This window comes from Dipodomys merriami, unplaced genomic scaffold, assembly GCF_024711535.1.
Source record: "Dipodomys merriami isolate MVZ:Mamm:240054 unplaced genomic scaffold, mDipMer1.0.p SCAF_3, whole genome shotgun sequence".
NCBI lineage: Eukaryota > Metazoa > Chordata > Mammalia > Rodentia > Heteromyidae > Dipodomys > Dipodomys merriami.
The window spans coordinates 24,006,492-24,023,555 of record NW_027204492.1 but is presented as its reverse complement, the minus strand read 5'-3'; the positions used below and the strand labels follow the sequence as shown (position 1 = coordinate 24,023,555).

The following is a 17,064-nucleotide window of genomic DNA, read 5'->3' as shown; positions in this document are numbered from 1 at the left end:
TATAATATTAAAAAAATTTTTTTGGGGTCCGGTTGTAGGGCCTGAACTCTGGGCCTGGGCACTGTCCCTCAGCTCTTCAGCTCAAGGCTAGCGCTCTACCACTTGAGCCACAGCGCCACTTCAGCTTTTTTCTTTTTGCTTATGTGTTGCTGAGGAATTGAACCCAGGGCCTCAGGCATGCAAGGCAAGCACTCTACCACTGAGCCACCTTCCCAGCCCAATATTTAAAAATTTTACTTGGGTTTAATTATTTTTTTTTTTGCTAACATTTACATAAATGGTATTATATCGGAGTTTTTGTCTCCCCCTTCTTCTGGGTTTTTTCTCCTTTCTCCTTTCTTCTCCCCCTCTAGTTTTTCCCTTTTTTTTTTGAGATGGGGTTTTATGTAGCTTAGGCTGTTCTTGAAGTAACATCTTCATCACTTTATGTCCTGAGTGCTGAGATTATATACAAGTGCCACTACATCTCTATTCTCTTTTATCCCATTGAGCCAGTATTTTTGTAAGTAATTTAATTTGTGATATCTGTCCACAGGAATATTCTTTTATACCTTTTTCATAAAATGCACAATTTCATTTACATTATCAAATAATTACAAACATTTCCATATCAGAAATGTCTATCCTCTTGAAAATTGTGTGGTTGGGGCAGGGAATGTGCCTTAATGGTAGAGTGCTTGTCTAGCATGCATGAAGCCCTGGGTTCAATTCCTTAGTACCACAAACATGAAAAGCAGGAAGTGGTGCTGTGGCTTAGTTGGTAGAGTGCTAGCCTTGAGCATAGAGAGGCTCAGGAACAGAGCCCAGGCCCTGAGTTCAAGCCCCAGGATTGACAAAAAAAGAAAAGGAAATTGTATAGTCTACATCTTACATCATGAATAAGAGCAGGAATAAGGAATTATCTCACGACTGTAAATAAGCTATTCTAACATAACATTTAATACCTATAAAAATATGTGTAAGATTTGGAGGTGAGGTTAGGTGAGGCAAGTTGAGATCATCCTTGGAAATAGTAAGGAAATACCTCAGATGAGTTCATGAGAAGGATCCTTAACCAACAAATGTCACTGACAAATCAACTATAGAGGAAGCAATAGAATATATCAGGTAAACTTAACCTGACTTAGCTAAATCTGACTTATTTCCTCTGACTCACTCCTTATATTTCTGTTCTACTATGTATTCCTTTTCCGTGGTCGCCCAGGAAGCAGTTTTGATTATTATTTAATGTCTGGAAAATGTAGTCTATTAAAATAAATAGAATGTTTTAATGTTAGTGTCTTTTTCCCGTTCACATTCTCTAATTAAAAGGCAAGCGTGAATTTAAAAAAATGTTTGAAGTGAAATGCAAGATAGCTTAAGGGTTATAACTTTTTTTCCAGATGGTCAGCAAGAGGATGAAGCCAGTAAAATTGAAGCTTTGCACAAGAGGAGAAATTTACTCGCAGCATTTTGTAAACTAATTGTATATACTGTGGTGGAGATGAATACAGCTGCAGATATCTTCAAGCAGTATATGAAGGTAAAATTGAAGCTGGATAGTGCTTAAATGCTTAACTAAAATAGAAACATTGGATTCTGTGCTTAGTTACCCCTGGGATTTGGAAATACTAAGTTTCTCATAGCTCCACTTCTCTAATCAGTGGATATTTTGATGTTTGGGCTTTTTACACACACACACACACACACACGCACGCACGCACGCACGCATACACACACACACACACACACACACACACACACCAAACTTCTTTGGTTACCTGTAATCATCAGAACTTGGATTTATGACTAAGGTAACAGGCTGAGTTGCACAACAGATGTTACTTTAAGAAACCTAGCTGGTCATTTAGACTTTGTTACAATGCAGCTTATAAACTTGAGTCACTCAACTTTTGCTCCCTAAGTTTCTTCAGTTCCACTTGGATAGTTAAGGTTCCATTCAGTTCTCTGAGTCTTATGTGGTTCACAGTAGGTTATTCATAATTTCATAAATGTTTGTGAGATACTGTGGAATTTTGAAGTAGTAATAGAAAGGACATTAAATTAGCTAACATTGTGACCAAAGTTGGTAAGATTTCTTTAAAAGTTCTTTCTCAAAAAACAGAAAATCCAACTAGGAATGTAGCATTTGCTTTCAGGAAATAAAATATGTCAAAACAAGTTAATCCTATATTTGTATTATTTTGCTGCACCAAAGAACCCTATTAACTTATTTTGGAACTTATATCATTTAACTTGGTAATTTAAAAAAATAAGTCATGAAATCATATAACAAATTTTAAACCCTCACATTAGGCATTCTGGATCTGATAGTTTTATATGAATTTAGGAAAAAATTTGTATAATAAATAATATGAATTTTATACATAAGTTTTCTTTTGCATGTTATTTGTAGTCGTTTGGTTGCTATTTACAAATTAGTAAGGTTATAACCTGACCATTTTCCACATCATTAGCAACAAATAAGCTATATTTATTGTCTAATTCATAAAAAGAACTTTATATCTTTTATATTTTCTTCTGAAACTGTGTATAACCTAATTATTACCTTATTTCACACCTCCTTTATTAGGTGTTTTTTTTAATTTATTGAAGTTAGAGATTATGTACTTAAAATGGCCTTAAGTTTTTGTGATTTAAAAGTGTAATTTTGACCAAATACATACTTTGTCACGTTTACAAGACTAGCCTAAAATTATTCTTATTGTCAATAATTTTAAGAGCTAAAGCTTAATTCATGCGTATTTCTTTTCTAGTATTACAATGATTATGGAGATATAATCAAAGAAACAATGAGTAAAACGAGGCAAATTGACAAAATTCAGTGTGCTAAGACCCTTATCCTCAGTTTGCAGCAGGTGAGTACCAGCTTTAGTTAACATAGTCAACACTTAATAGTTAATAAATAGCAGTTAAAGCTAGACAAAAGGTGCAGTGGATGGATAATTTATAGATGTAAAATATATAATCAACTCAACTACCTTAAAAGAAGTTTGAGGCTTTTTTTCTTTTTGACTAGAAAGGTTGACAAAATGTATAACTGCCTAAAGTTCGTAGGGAGTAAGTATGGTAGACACTAATACATGCAAAAATTTGTAATGTGCATGCTTTTTGAGGCAGAATTTCTCTTTTTAAGTTTATCCAAGGTGGAACAAGTTGAAGCTCTAAAAGTTTGTGTACAAAATTGTACATCAAAGCTTTTTTAAAATAGGAAGATATTAGCAATAATTCAAAAGTCCATAATAGAATATTCAATATGTAGCAAATTTCTGAATTGCCTTATTGTGCATGTAGTATTTAAAATTAATGTAGATATATATTTAATGTGTAAAACCACCATAGGTATGAGAAACAAAGGAGAAGAGATTACAAAAATAGCCTTATAAAATTTTGCCCACCCTTCTGTGACTGGAAAAATAATCACTGAAATGTTAGCAGCTGTTAACATGCTTTGCTAGATTTCAAGTGACTTTTACTTTTTTCTTTATACATTCTATATATTTCTAAACTTTTTTTAGAGAACGGTATATGAGTTTCATAACTAGAATACAAGTCAGTTTTGCTAGTGGGAAGACAGTCTTACCAGGTTAAAGGTACAGAATACTTTTGCCTTTAGAGATAAAATTTGCATACAAAATACACTTCAATCTAATTTGATGAAGTTTGTGTTCTGGGCAATATCTGCTTTTCAAGCAGGTGATCTACCATTTGAGCCATACTCGAGCCTTTTTTCCTTTAGATAGGACCTCATATTTCCTCCTGGGACTGGACTTAGACTACATTCCTTTTTGCTATGCTTTCCCCATACTGAGTATCATAGTGTACCCCACCACACCTGGCTTTGTTTGAGCTTTTTTTGCCTGGGCTGTCCTTGAACAGTATCTAATGTCAACTTGCTGAGTATCTGGGATTAAAAGTATAAACTGCCATAATTGGCCTTGATGAACTTTCTTGCTTCTTAGAAATGTAAACATGAAAGTTCTTAATTTCATTTGCAAATTTCAAGATTCATTAAAAATTAAAAAGATTTTAGAGATTGCATTTAAGTAACTTTTTCTGTAAAATAATAGCAGCTTGCTGTGGAAAGTATTCAAAATATAATATTCTGTGGAGACTGAAAACAAAACCAGGATATAGTTATTTACCAAGGTTGAATTGACAGATTTTACACACAGATACGCACACACACACACACACACATCTACCTATGTATTTGTGGCAAACTACATGATATTTTTGTATGTATGTGTACATATATATTAAATATACCTAATTAACAAATGCGTTACCTTACAAAATTCTTTTTGTGGCAAAAGCATTTAAGATACAAACATGAACTATTTTCAAATATACAGTATGTGTATGTGTATGCGTGCATGCATGCATTTTCTTTTGAGTTAAAACCTAGGGTCTAGTGCATGCTAGCTGAGTGATCTACTACTGAGTTTCAATCCCTTATTCTTAACTATGCTCAGTGTACTGTACAGTAGGTCTTCAGAACTTACCCATCCTACCTGAAAATTTGTATGCTTTTACCAATAGTCCTCCCATTCCCCCTTCTTTACCCTATCTGGTGGGAACCATCATCATACTCTTTGCTTCTATGACTTCAACTTTTTTGAGTCTCATAACCGTGAGATTAATGTGGTTTTTGGCTTTCTATTCCTGACAGACTTCGCTTAATATAATATGTTCTCTTGGTTCATCCATTTTTCTGCAAGTGACATATTCCTTTTTATTTGAGTGCTAAATATTCTTGTGTATATGCTCACTCATAAGCACATATGCATGTACCACTTTGTGTTTGCCTGTCTTGGGTGCTGTCCCTTAGCCTTTGTTTGTTTGCTCAAGGCTAGTGCTTTTGCCACTTGAGCCACTGGTCCACTTCTGGCTTCTTGGTTGTTAAGTGGGGATAAGAGTTTTATGGACTTTTCTACCTGTGCTGACTTTGAACCATGATCCTCAGATCTCAGCCTTCTGAGTAGCTAGGTTTACAGGCATAAGCCACCAGTAGCAGCCTGCCACTTTTTTTTTTACTTGTTCAATAATGGACAGATTGATTGTATATTTTAGCTATTGTGAATATACCTGCAATGAGCACAAGAGTACAGATAACTCTTCAACATAGATTTTATTTTTATTGGATATTTACCTAGAATTCTTAGACATTTTAATAACTTTGTAATATTCTGTTTTATGGATGGACTCTTTCTATTTGACACTGTGGGGTGTTTTTGTTTGTTTTTATTTGATTGTGGGGCTTGAGCTCAGGGCCTGGGCACTGTCCCTGAAGGTATTTTTTTGTGCTCAAGGCTAACACTCTAGCACTTTGAGCCACAGCTCCACTGCTGGTTTTCTGCAGTTAATCGGAGATGAGAGTCACATGGACTTTCCTGCCTGGGCTGGCTTTGAATGGTGATTTTCAGATCTCAGCCTCCTAAGTAGCTGGGTTCCATTTGTGAGCCACTAGCATCCAGATGAGATTGCTTTTGTAAAAAAAAAATGTTTTGTCCTCATATATTAGCACTAAATTTTTTTTTGGATATTATTGGGGTTTTAACTCATATCCTTAGCCATATCCTTAGCCCTTTTTCTTTAGTTATTATTCATGGTCATGCGTCTTTCACTGGTCTGGCCACAGACTGCTCTCCTCTTACTTAAGACTTTCATCTGTGGGATCACAAGAGTGTAAAGCTGTGCCTAGCTTGTTGATTTAGTTGGGGTTCCATGAACCTTTTGCCCAGGCTAATCTTGAACCTCAGTTCTCTTGATCTCTGCCTCTCATAGCTAAGATCATAGGCATGAGCCATTTTGTCTGGCTTTGAAACATTTTTTACATAGTATAAATTCTTCATATGAGTTATTTGTACATACTATGTGGATTCTACATTAATGTTACCATTATATGTATTGGATATTATGTCTTCTGTAATTAGAATTGCTTCTTCAAGGGACCTCAGAATTCTACTTGGACTACTTTATGGTGAATGCTTTTAATGTGAGGATGCAACACTTGAGTGTAAATACCACCCTAACATTTTTGATGTCATGACTTCCATACTATTAGTGCTACAAATAACAAACAAACAAATATAGTTAATAGTTCAGTGGGTTTCCTTTCCCTTTATGTTGTATGCTCTGTTTATACCTAATGCCAGCAGAACAGCATTCTGACAGAATTCACCTAGAGTTTCTAACATTGCTAATGACCTCTTTTAAATACATTAAGTGCTAGAAATTTTGGTCATTTGGACCATGTTGTTTTAAAAATTCCACTTTTTAAAATCATAAACACTGTACTTTTTTGAATATTTTAAATAGAAATTATCTTAGTTGAAAAAAATGCTAATCCATAGTCACCAGAAAAGCTTTAACATTCTTTCTTTCTTTCCCAACAGCTTTTTAATGAAATGATACAAGAAAATGGCTATAATTTTGATAGATCATCATCAACTTTTAGTGGCATAAAAGAACTTGCTCGACGTTTTGCTTTAACTTTTGGGCTTGATCAACTGAAAACAAGAGAAGCTATTGCCATGTTACACAAGTAATCTCCAGACATTTTATTTAACACTTGTAATATTTAGCCATAAAAGTATTTTGTGTGTATGTCTAGCCTTTTCATTTAGAATAGCTGTATTTGTCTATAAATCTGTACTGTGATTTCTTTGAAGTTTATGAACCAGTTATAGTGATATGTTAATAAGGACTAAGCCCCTTTATAAGAAACTATTTCAGTTAAAACAGTACAAAATCTTTACAAATTATGGAAGGTGAGACTGCATATATTCAACAGTCATTACTAAATCTGTACTCAGTTTTTGTCATAATCTACTGTTACGTTTAAGGTTTGATTCTTTTATGTCTAGTTTTTTTTCTTTTTGTTCTTCTAGTTAAAAAGATTTTGTGAAAGTAATAGGAAAGTTTGTTAGAAAACATACATTTCTGATAGACTGAAAGTAGGTGAGAATGGCCCTGTTTTTTATTTTATAATGACTTAAATTTGTGTATTCATTGAATCACATTCTATTTTACTCCTTATCGAAGTTGGAAATATTTGCTTTTATATTACATATATAATTTATAGTTCAATTAAGCTTTTTACAGTATAGATATGCTTTTGAGCTTTAATATAAACACATTTGTATATTAAATCTCTTCATCCATTAACTATGGGTTAAAGAATCTTGTTTTTTGGAAGCACTAAGAGGCTTGGGCTCTTCATTGAAATTTATCTACTTTGTTACTCTCTTCTTCATTCCTGTAGCTTACTTAGTTTGAAAAAGTTTATTTACATTGTTTTGAATTTCCTTTTCTTGTTTCTTTTACCCATATCTGCCCACTTTAATTTGCTTTCTTTTTTCATCTTGTTATAAAATATCAAATTCACTTTTTCAGGTCTTTTTCTATATTGATGGCAATTTTTGGTAATATTTAAGGACCACAATCTAGTGATTATTTCGAGAAGTAATATATGATTGTCTTCATGTTATAGCCTTCTTTCTTTCCCAGTTAGATTTGCATTGTTTTTACCTCATTACTTTTTTCTGAACTTTTTCTTTTAAGGCTGGCACTCTAATACTTGGTCCATGCCTCCACTTCTAGCTTTTTGCTGTTTATTTGGTGTTCTCAGGTTTCATTCTCCTGATACCTGTGGTTATAGACATGAGCCGTTGGTGCCTGGCCCAGCTACATTTTTGGGGGGGAGGGGGTCCGGTCGTGGGGCCTGAACTCTGGGCCTGAGCGCTGTCCCTCAGCTCTTCAGCTCAAGGCTGGCACTCTACCACTTGAGCCACAGCGCCACTTCCGGCTTTTTTCTTTTTGCTTATGTGGTGCTGAGGAATCGAACCCAGGGCCTCGAGCATGCAAGGCAAGCACTCTACCACTGAGCCACCTTCCCAGCCACCAGCTACATTTTTGAAGGAGCATAATGCTGCCTTGTTGTCTTGATTAACTGAGGTATTTAAATTTCCACATAAATGTAATTAAATTGGTCCCTGACTAGAGTTTAATTTTAAAAATTTGAAATAAGTCATTACAGGGAGTCATTTTATGTGTGAGGCAGAAGGATTCCATGGGCTTGAAATCAGGACCTAGGCTCTGTCTCTGAGCTTTTTTTTTTTTTTTTTTTTTTTTTGCTGGTCATGGGGCCTGAACTCTGGGTCTGGGTGCTGTCCCTCAGCTCTTCAGCTCAAGGCTAGCACTCTACCACTGGAGCCACAGCGCCACTTCCGGCATTTTCTGTTTATGTGGTGCTGAGGAATCTAACCCAGGGCCTCATGCTTGCAAGGCATGCACTCTATGGCTGAGCTATCTTCCCAGCCCTCTCTGAGCTTTTTTTGCTCAAGGCTAGGGCTCTACCACTTGAGCCACAGATTCACTTCTGGGTTTGTTTGGGTTTTTTTTTTTTTGTAGTTTAGAGGAGATAAGATCATCAACAGACTTTCTTGCCCTGGCTGGCTTTGAATTGCTGGCTTTGAATTTTGATCCTCAGATCTTAACCTGAGTTGCTAGGATTATAGATGTGAGCCACAGGCACTGTTTCTAAGTTAGTCTTATGTATGTTAGTTCTATATAATATTCAAGATCATGTATTGATAATGTGTTGCAAAATGATGTAATGGAATATGGCTTATTTTATGGGAGAAAAAAATATTTAGTAAAGAATGCCTACTGGGTGTGGTGTATGCACCTATAATCTCTACACCTGAGAGGCTGAGGCAGAAGGGTAGAGGATTTGGCCAGGTTGGGCTTCAGAGAAAGAATTTGTCAGAAAACAAAATGAAACAAAAATACAGAAATCTAGATATATCGGGGCTGGGGGTTTAGCCCAGCGGAAGGGCGCCCTCCTGGCGTGCGTAAGGCCCTGGGTTCGGTCCTTAGCCCTGGAAAAAAGAAATCTAGACATATCAAACTACATTTAACTGAAGGGAAACTGGTTTTGTATATGTTTTGCTTGTTTTAAAAATATTCACAAGCCGGGCACTGGTGGCTCACGCCTGTAATCCTAGCTACTCAGGAGGCTGAGATCGAAGATCATGGTTCAAAGCCAGCCTGGGCAGGAAAGCCCATGAGACTCTTACCTCCAATAAACCACTAGAAAACCAGAAGTGGCTCTGTGGCTCAAGCAGTAGAGCGCTCGGCTTGAGCTGAAGAGTACAGGGACAGCGCCCAAGCCCAGAGTTCAAGCCCCACGACTGACCCAAAAAAAAAAAATTCACAGTTACCTAAAATGTTGCCCTTTACTCTCACACATAAACCCTCCTTATTCTCTGATTCCTCGAGTTAAAAGCTTTACAGAAGAAATATTTCAGTAGTAGAAATAAATGGCTGAGTGAAATTTGCTTTCTAAGTTCTTATATAATGAAGTTATTTAAATATTTACATAATGTTTTGTTTCTTTGCAGAGATGGCATAGAATTTGCTTTTAAGGAGCCTAATCCACAAGGGGAGAGTCATCCGCCTTTAAATTTGGCATTTCTTGATATTCTCAGTGAATTTTCTTCTAAACTTCTCCGCCAAGACAAAAGAACAGTGTATGTATTTGCTAGAAATGTCATATTTAAATTGATTTCGGAATTAAGAGCTTCTATTACACTTTGTTTTTTTTCTACATATCCATTTGTAGGATTACATTATATACAGAATAAAAACTTTGTACTTAAGCAACTATGTGTGTTTTCTCTCAAAGCTGGTACTCTACCACTTGAGCCACATCTCCACTTCCTTCTGCTGTATAATTTTAAGGATGATAGCTGTATTCTATTTTATTATATAATACTCAACTTTGATAATGTAAATTCTCCCCCCCCAGTAACATTTTGGCTTTTGAGATGTTAACTAGAGTGCCTTATATATTCTGATATGTATTCTTGCCATAGCTCAGCCGAGGAGGGAGCATTTAAAAGACCTTAATATTAAGAGAGGATCCATCAAGAGCATCCTCCCAGTTAGTTTGTGTCTTAAGCTCTAGCTCCAGTGCAAAGTAGAAATCTTTTTAAAAAAAAAAATAATTTCACACTGGGTGCCGGTGGCTCATACCTGTACTCCTAGCTACTCAGATCTGAGGATTGTGGTTCACAGCCAGCCTGGGTAGGAAAGTCTTTGAGACTCCTATCTTCAATGAACCACCAGAAAACCAGAAGTGGCGTTGTGGCTCAAGTGGTAGAGTGCTCGCCTTGAGCTGAAGACCTCAGGGACAGCACCTAGGCCTAGAGTTCAAGCCCCACGACTGACCAAAAAAAAAAATCATTTCAGTTTAATTTTCCTGTTTTTAATAGGCCATTTAACAGGGAACTTCTCTGGGTTAGTCTTCTAAAATCATGTCTTAATGAGAGATAAATCCAAAAGATAGGTTTAAATTTCCTCCCCTTAGTTTTGTGTTGCAAAAGGGAGGAAGAATATAAATCTCATGGTATAATCATTTGTATAAATCCACCAATATTTTGCATTTAAAGACTATTTATTTTCTAAGAAATTCTAAAGAAAACAAAAACTAATCTGTGGTCATAGAAATTACAGTTGTGGTTACTTTTAGGACTGGTTTTACTGAATGAGAAGAGACAATAGAATACTTTCTTGGGTCCTGGCAATTGTTTTATATCTTGTATAGTATGTGGGTTATATAAATGCCATACATTTTCAAAATGATCTAATTATACTCTTAATTTCTGTACATTTTATTACATGTGAATTTATTCCAATTAAAAATTGAATTGGCCAAGTATGGTAGTGCAGATCTGTTGTCCCAATCATTTTGAGGCTTATGGAGGAGGATTACTTGAGCACTCAGTTCAGGGCCATGTCTGTACTAAAAAGCAAGACATGGTCTATTTAAATTGTAAGACCATATACTCTCAGCCAGAAAAATATGAAACAAACAATGAATTATTTTTATGTAGCCCATTAGCAAAGATTACATCTCATAGTGTTAAATATTGCCAAGCATATGGTGCAGTGGAACCTTTGATGCATTGCTGGTGACAGTGTAAATTAATACACCACTTAGTTGAGCCATTTGGCATTACTGAGTGAAGTTTAGGATTCACCTTACCTCATATCTAGTGATTTCAATCTGGAAGAACTTGTGAACATGTGCACACAATTGTTCAGTGTTGTATTGTTTGAATAGGGAAAATTGCATAACAATCTTAATATTCATCTATAAGAAAATGACTCAATAGATGGATAGCTTATGGAATGCCATATAGCATCCTAATGAGAATTTTATATTATCCTGTACAAAGTCTTGTTTTTGTGCTTATGGACACCTATATCTATATGTGAAATTCAAACACTATGCATGGAGATGATAAATAGCAAATTCAGGTTAGTAGACCCTCTTAAGCAGAGAGGAACAGAAATAAGAATGGCTTCAGTGAGAGTTTTTTGGTAATATTAGAATATTATTAGAATATATTAGGTTATGTGGAGGGTATAGGGCTCTGAATCTCTACCAGTGAGCATAGTTTAGCTCAAACTTTATGTTTTATATGACTGCTAATAATTCCCAGATTGCTAGCCTATTCATAGCAACATTGGAAAGTCTTTACTATTTACTCTGTGTGTTTGAATGTATTATAAATTAAAATGTACTGAACAATTACCACAAAGCAGTATATACGTAACTGTGTTAGTAAATGTGAATTGAGTGGAATAAGTCACTGCAATGGCAATAAATATTTGAATTGAACTTTACAATTAGTTGATAATTGTCTTTACTAAACATAATTTGGCTTTAGTGTCAGATCATGATATGTAAATCATGGATATACTACTTATTGTTACTATTGTGTGTACATAGTCTTAAAATTTCGTATCATTTCTTTTCTCATCTGTACAATGGAGAAAATGTTTCCCCCATGTAATGGTAGGAATAATAAAAGAACTGAGAAAAGAATGCCTAGTGAATAGAAGTCAGTTGAATGTTGAGTTTTCATTGTAAAATTACATATAAGCCTTGTGATAATTTGACCCAAAGGCAAATTTATTATTTCCATCAAGAAGAATTTTTTTACAGATAGGGAGTATATATGATTCATCTTCCTTTATTTTCTGTATGTGGGTGGGATGTAGTAGATAATTCAGAAATGTTAATCTGAAGTCCTTGAATTTTTTCATTCAATGTAAGCATATTGATAGAGATAAAATTGCTAATCAGTGTCCTGCTGACTAGAGATCAAATTATGTTCCTATAACTAAGGGAGTAGTAGAATTGGCAGTTTTATATGTCAAAGGTAACCGTTTATATTTCTCTTTAAGGTATGTTTACTTGGAAAAGTTCATGACCTTTCAGATGTCACTCCGAAGAGAAGATGTGTGGCTTCCACTGATGTCTTACCGAAATTCTTTGCTAGCTGGTGGTGATGATGACACTATGTCAGTTATTAGTGGAATCAGCAGTCGGGGGTCAACTGTAAGGAGTAAAAAATCAAAACCATCTACAGGAAAACGGAAAGTGGTTGAAGGCATGCAACTTGCACTCCGTAAGGATATAGTTTGTTTATATTCTGCTGGTTACCAACTGAATTGCCATTAAGATCCTTAATTTTTTATTTAGTATGTATTGTTTAACAATAGCTTACACCATGTGCCAGTCATTGGAGCTTTAAATGTGGGGTTTTTTTGTTTTATTTATTTATTATTATTATTATTTTGGTTGGTCATGGGGCTTGAATTCTGGGCCTGGGTGCTGTCTCTGAGCTCTTCAGCTCAAGGCTAGCACTTTACCACTTGTGCCACAGCACTACTACTGGTTTTCTGATGGTTAGTTGGAGATAAGAGTCTCACTGACATTTCTGTCTGGGCTGGCTTTGAACTGGGAACCTCAAATCTCATCCTCCTGAGTAGCTAGAATTACAGGGGTAAGCCACCAGCACCTGGCTAGCTTTAAATGTTTTGTAAACATAAACTCAAGCTGATCAACTCAACTCTTCAGGTATGTTTTCATTTTTCAGATCAGAGAGCTATCACAATAGAATTAACTTTCCCAAAGTCACACATTTGGTAGGCGAGCGTGGTAATCTCACTCTACCTATTTTTTTAAAATCACTGTTTTATACCATATGCACAGGGAAATGGATTCAGCATGAAAGAAGTAGTTTTTACTTGGGAGATCAGATTATCTCGTTTGAAGCAGAGCAAGAGATTTATACAAGTTGAAACTTCTGAATTTCTATGAAGAAATAATCTAGAACTTAATAGAAATTCGAAGTGCTGTATATTATATTATAGATAAGAATGAATTATGATGCTTCATGTTTTTGGGATCCTAGCATTCCAAGATTGGTTTTGTACACATCTGGGGATTTCTCCTGTTTTCAGGAACCTTTCAAAGAAATGAGCATTTCTCAGAATTTATTGTGCCAAGTAATAAACTAGCTCAAAACATGACATTGCAATGATTATATTACGTGGTATGTTGGGTGGTGGCTATATCCATATGGAAGCATATTTGCCTTCAGGTAAACTCAAAGCACTTACAAATAACCCTCAAAATCTAGGATCTGTATGCCTCATAAGGTGTAGGTCTGCATACAGGCATAGTATAACTTCTGCAATTGTGGAAATTGTAGAGGGAAAAAACATAGTCCTCTATTTTTTTCGATAGGGTCTTCTCTCAAAAAAAACCCCAAAAAACAAAAAACCAAATCTCTTAAGCTAGATGCCAGTGGCTCACACTTATAATCCTAGCTACTCAGGAGGCTGAGATTTGAGGATTGTGGTTCAAAGCCAACCCAGGCATGAAAGTCCATATCTCCAGTAAACTACTCACAAAAAGCTGAAAGTGGTGCTGTGGTTTCAGGGGCTAGCCTTGAGCATAAAGAGGCTCAGGGGTTACGGGTAGTGCCCAGGCCCAGAATTCAAGCTTCAGAACCAGCAAGAAAAATATTCAATCTTCCTGTCTTCCCAGTGTGGGGATTATAAATATATGTTACTATGACTCAATGTATGCTACCAGACCCAGTCCTGTATCTGTTAATATGAGAAGTGTTTAAAATATCTTAGGACTATATTTTTAAATTTCACAAAATTTATGTAGCATTTGTCATCAGATGTACAGTGTTAAGATATGATTACCTTATGGATTAATGGTTTCAATAACTTTTGTCCAACCATGACTTTATACTTACAAGTATGATTTCCCTTGTAGTTAAGAAATTCTTTTAAGAACTGTTTAACAGCCTGCATCTCTTAGATTGGTTACCACTCTCCTATTAAGGGGTATATGATTACTCTCCTAACTAGCCTGTTAAGTTCACCCTCCATATATTGATTAAAACATTTAACTGATGGGTGCCAGTGGCTCACATCTGTAATCCTAGCTACTCAGGAGGCTGAGATCTAAGGATTGTGGTTCAAAGCCAGCCCTGGCAGGAAAATCATTGAGACTCTTATCTCCAGTTAACCACCAGGAAATCAGAAATAGTGGTATGGCTCAAGTGGTAGAATGCTATCCTTGAGCCAAAGAGCTCAGGGACAGCACCTAAGCCCAGACTTCAAGGCCCACGACTAACCAAAAAAAAAAAAATTAACTTACCAAATTTCTTCCATTCTGAAAAAACTTTCAACAGTGGGTTCCTGTCATCTTGGGGTATAGAATATGTGTGACATCCTGGGGTGGTGGTGGTGCTGGTGGTGCTGGTGGTGCTGGTGGTGGTGGTGCTGGTGGTGGTGGTGGTGGTGGTGTGTGTGTGTGTGTGTGTGTGTGTGTGTGTGCGCGCGCATGTGTGCACATGTACTACTCCTGAGTCTTGAATTCAGGGCCTAGGTGCTATCCCTGAGCTCTTGTGCTCAAGTCTGGCACTCTGCCACTTGAGTCACAGCTCTCCTTCTGGCCTTTTGGTGATTAATTGGATTTGAATCACAATCTTCATATCTCAACCTCTTGAGTAGCTAGAATTACAGGTGTGAGCCACCAGTGCCCAGCTGATTCCTGGGCACAGATCATGAGACTTTCTATGTGTAGACCTCTACCTCCTTGCCCCCCTCCCCCTTTTTTTGAAACAATGTCTTGCTATGTAGACCAGGCTGTCTTTAAAACTCATATTCCCTTCCCCTGCTGAAATTGTGTGTACCACCTTGCATGGCTGCATATGGAATTTTACTTTATCACTCTTTTGATCTTTATATCCAAAGAATATTGAACAATTTGAACCATATAAAGTTGTCATTTTTCATTTTATTAATTATCAGCAAGTTTATTATTAAGTCATTGTTATTTTCAGGGCTTTTAGCTTCTTAGCTTCTTCCCTGTGGAGAAGCCTTTCAAGCCTATGATCCCTATGTTACTTAACGTTGCTGTGGATAGCTGTGTTTCTTTCTTTTTTTTTTTTTTTTCCCTTGTCTCCCCATTCACAATACAGACTAGGCACAGGCCTGGGCTGAGGTGTGGGGTAGGTTTACTCTGCCTCCTCTTTCTATACAGTCAGTGTAAGAACACAGCCTGTGGTAAGCACCCGGAGGCCAGCTGTGTTTCTTTTATATTGTAATTGCCTACTTGCTCTTTCCTCAGAACTAGACTAAAGGTAGGGCAGAAACTGCCTTCCATATCTTTGTGTCACTATTCTGGACACTAGGCATGCAGAAAGCAACAGAAATGTTTATTGACTTGAATGTGTTATATTAGGCATCTGAACTTCATTGCTGTCAATGTTCTCTTTCAGCTGAAGAAAGCAGTAGTAGTGACAGTATGTGGTTAAGCAGAGATCAAGCACTGCACACACCTGTTATGATGCAGACACCGCAGCTCACTTCCACTATCATGAGAGAGCCCAAAAGATTACGGCCTGAGGATAGCTTCATGAGTGTCTATCCTATGCAGACTGAGCATCATCAAGCTCCTCTTGATTATAAGTAAGTACATTTGATCATTTGCGTACTAGAACTTTATTAATTACATAGAAAAAAGTTAAATTAAAAGAAGAATAAAATTCTCCTTGAAGCACGCAGGTAACATGGATGTTAGCTCAAAGACAACAAGAGGAAGCAAGGCAACAGCAGGAGAGAGCAGCAATGAGCTATGTTAAACTGCGAACTAATCTTCAGCATGCCATGTAAGTGAGAGTGCCTTATTGTCTGAGTCTAGGAAGTTCACTAATTCATTTAACATATTTCAATGTGTGCCTTAGCTAAAATTTCAGCAAACTCTCTAGAGTAACTAAGCTGAAATAATCAAGGAACTAAAAATTGGTCTTTCCAACAGAGAAAATGTTTTAAGTTAAATTTTGCTTAGTTAGTTAGAGGACCAATTAAATTATAGGTTGACCTGTTGGAAAAAAGTCCTTGTTTATTTTGGTACACAGAATTAAAAGTACATTTATGTTATATTTTAATTGATTTTCCCACCGTAGTTCAGGCCCTCATTTCTTACCTGAACTATTGTATTAGGTTTCTAACTGGTTTTCTTCCCTAAAGCACCCATTTATCCTCTCACCAGTTCCCTCCCTTCACGTTCCCTACCACTCCATTGTTCACATTGCCATCAAGAATTACTACTCTAGAGTAAAATCTTACCCATGTAACTCTCTTACTTAAAACTTTTCCATGGCTCCATATTGCCTGCTGGATAAAATTCAGACTCTTTTATTTAGCTCATGGCATGCGAGATTTTTCAAAATAGGTCCCCTGCTTATGTTTTAATATTGTCATATCATTCTTGGCAACTGGTACAATCTTTGTGCAAGAATAAGCTCAGGTATCACCTTAAACAAAGCTGCACTCATCTATGCTCCCATAACATAATGGATATTCATAATTTCTTACAGTACTTGCCATGTTGTATTGTAATTATACCTGTATGAGTTTGTCCCTTTCTCTAGACTGTGAGCTCCTAAAGGGCAGGGACCTCATTCATTTCCTGTTAGTGCTTGGCAAATAGAAGGTGCTAAGTCAATGTTCAGTGAACAAATAAGTATTCAGTGCTGGAAAATTATAATTTTCTTTTAAATACTTTCTTTTTACTGGATTCTGTATGAGAATATTACAGTTATATCTGAAATCTTTGTTAGCTTTGTCTCCTAAATGAATTTCAAACAAGTGGTCTTTAGATTGTATTTTATATGT

At 36.2% G+C, this 17,064-nt stretch overlaps 1 protein-coding gene and 1 non-coding gene across 3 annotated transcripts in view; one reads left to right on the top strand and one right to left on the bottom strand.

Moving 5' to 3' along the window:
• Window positions 1–17,064, top strand: part of Stag2 (STAG2 cohesin complex component) — a 132,587-nt gene that overhangs the window by 104,688 nt on the left and 10,835 nt on the right. The window contains exons 25-31 of one of the 2 annotated variants that reach the window (XM_070039771.1): window positions 1,383–1,522; window positions 2,757–2,858; window positions 6,399–6,547; window positions 9,408–9,536; window positions 12,262–12,485; window positions 15,666–15,855; window positions 15,945–16,055. In XM_070039771.1, the coding sequence (XP_069895872.1) occupies window positions 1,383–1,522; window positions 2,757–2,858; window positions 6,399–6,547; window positions 9,408–9,536; window positions 12,262–12,485; window positions 15,666–15,855; window positions 15,945–16,055 (1,045 nt within the window). The remainder of the gene's footprint in view (window positions 1–1,382; window positions 1,523–2,756; window positions 2,859–6,398; window positions 6,548–9,407; window positions 9,537–12,261; window positions 12,486–15,665; window positions 15,856–15,944; window positions 16,056–17,064) is intronic. The other variant, XM_070039772.1, reaches the window with a different exon arrangement.
• Window positions 15,341–15,467, bottom strand: LOC138840569 (small nucleolar RNA SNORA51). Its single transcript, XR_011376133.1, has one exon. It is a non-coding gene; the product is annotated as a small nucleolar RNA SNORA51 (small nucleolar RNA).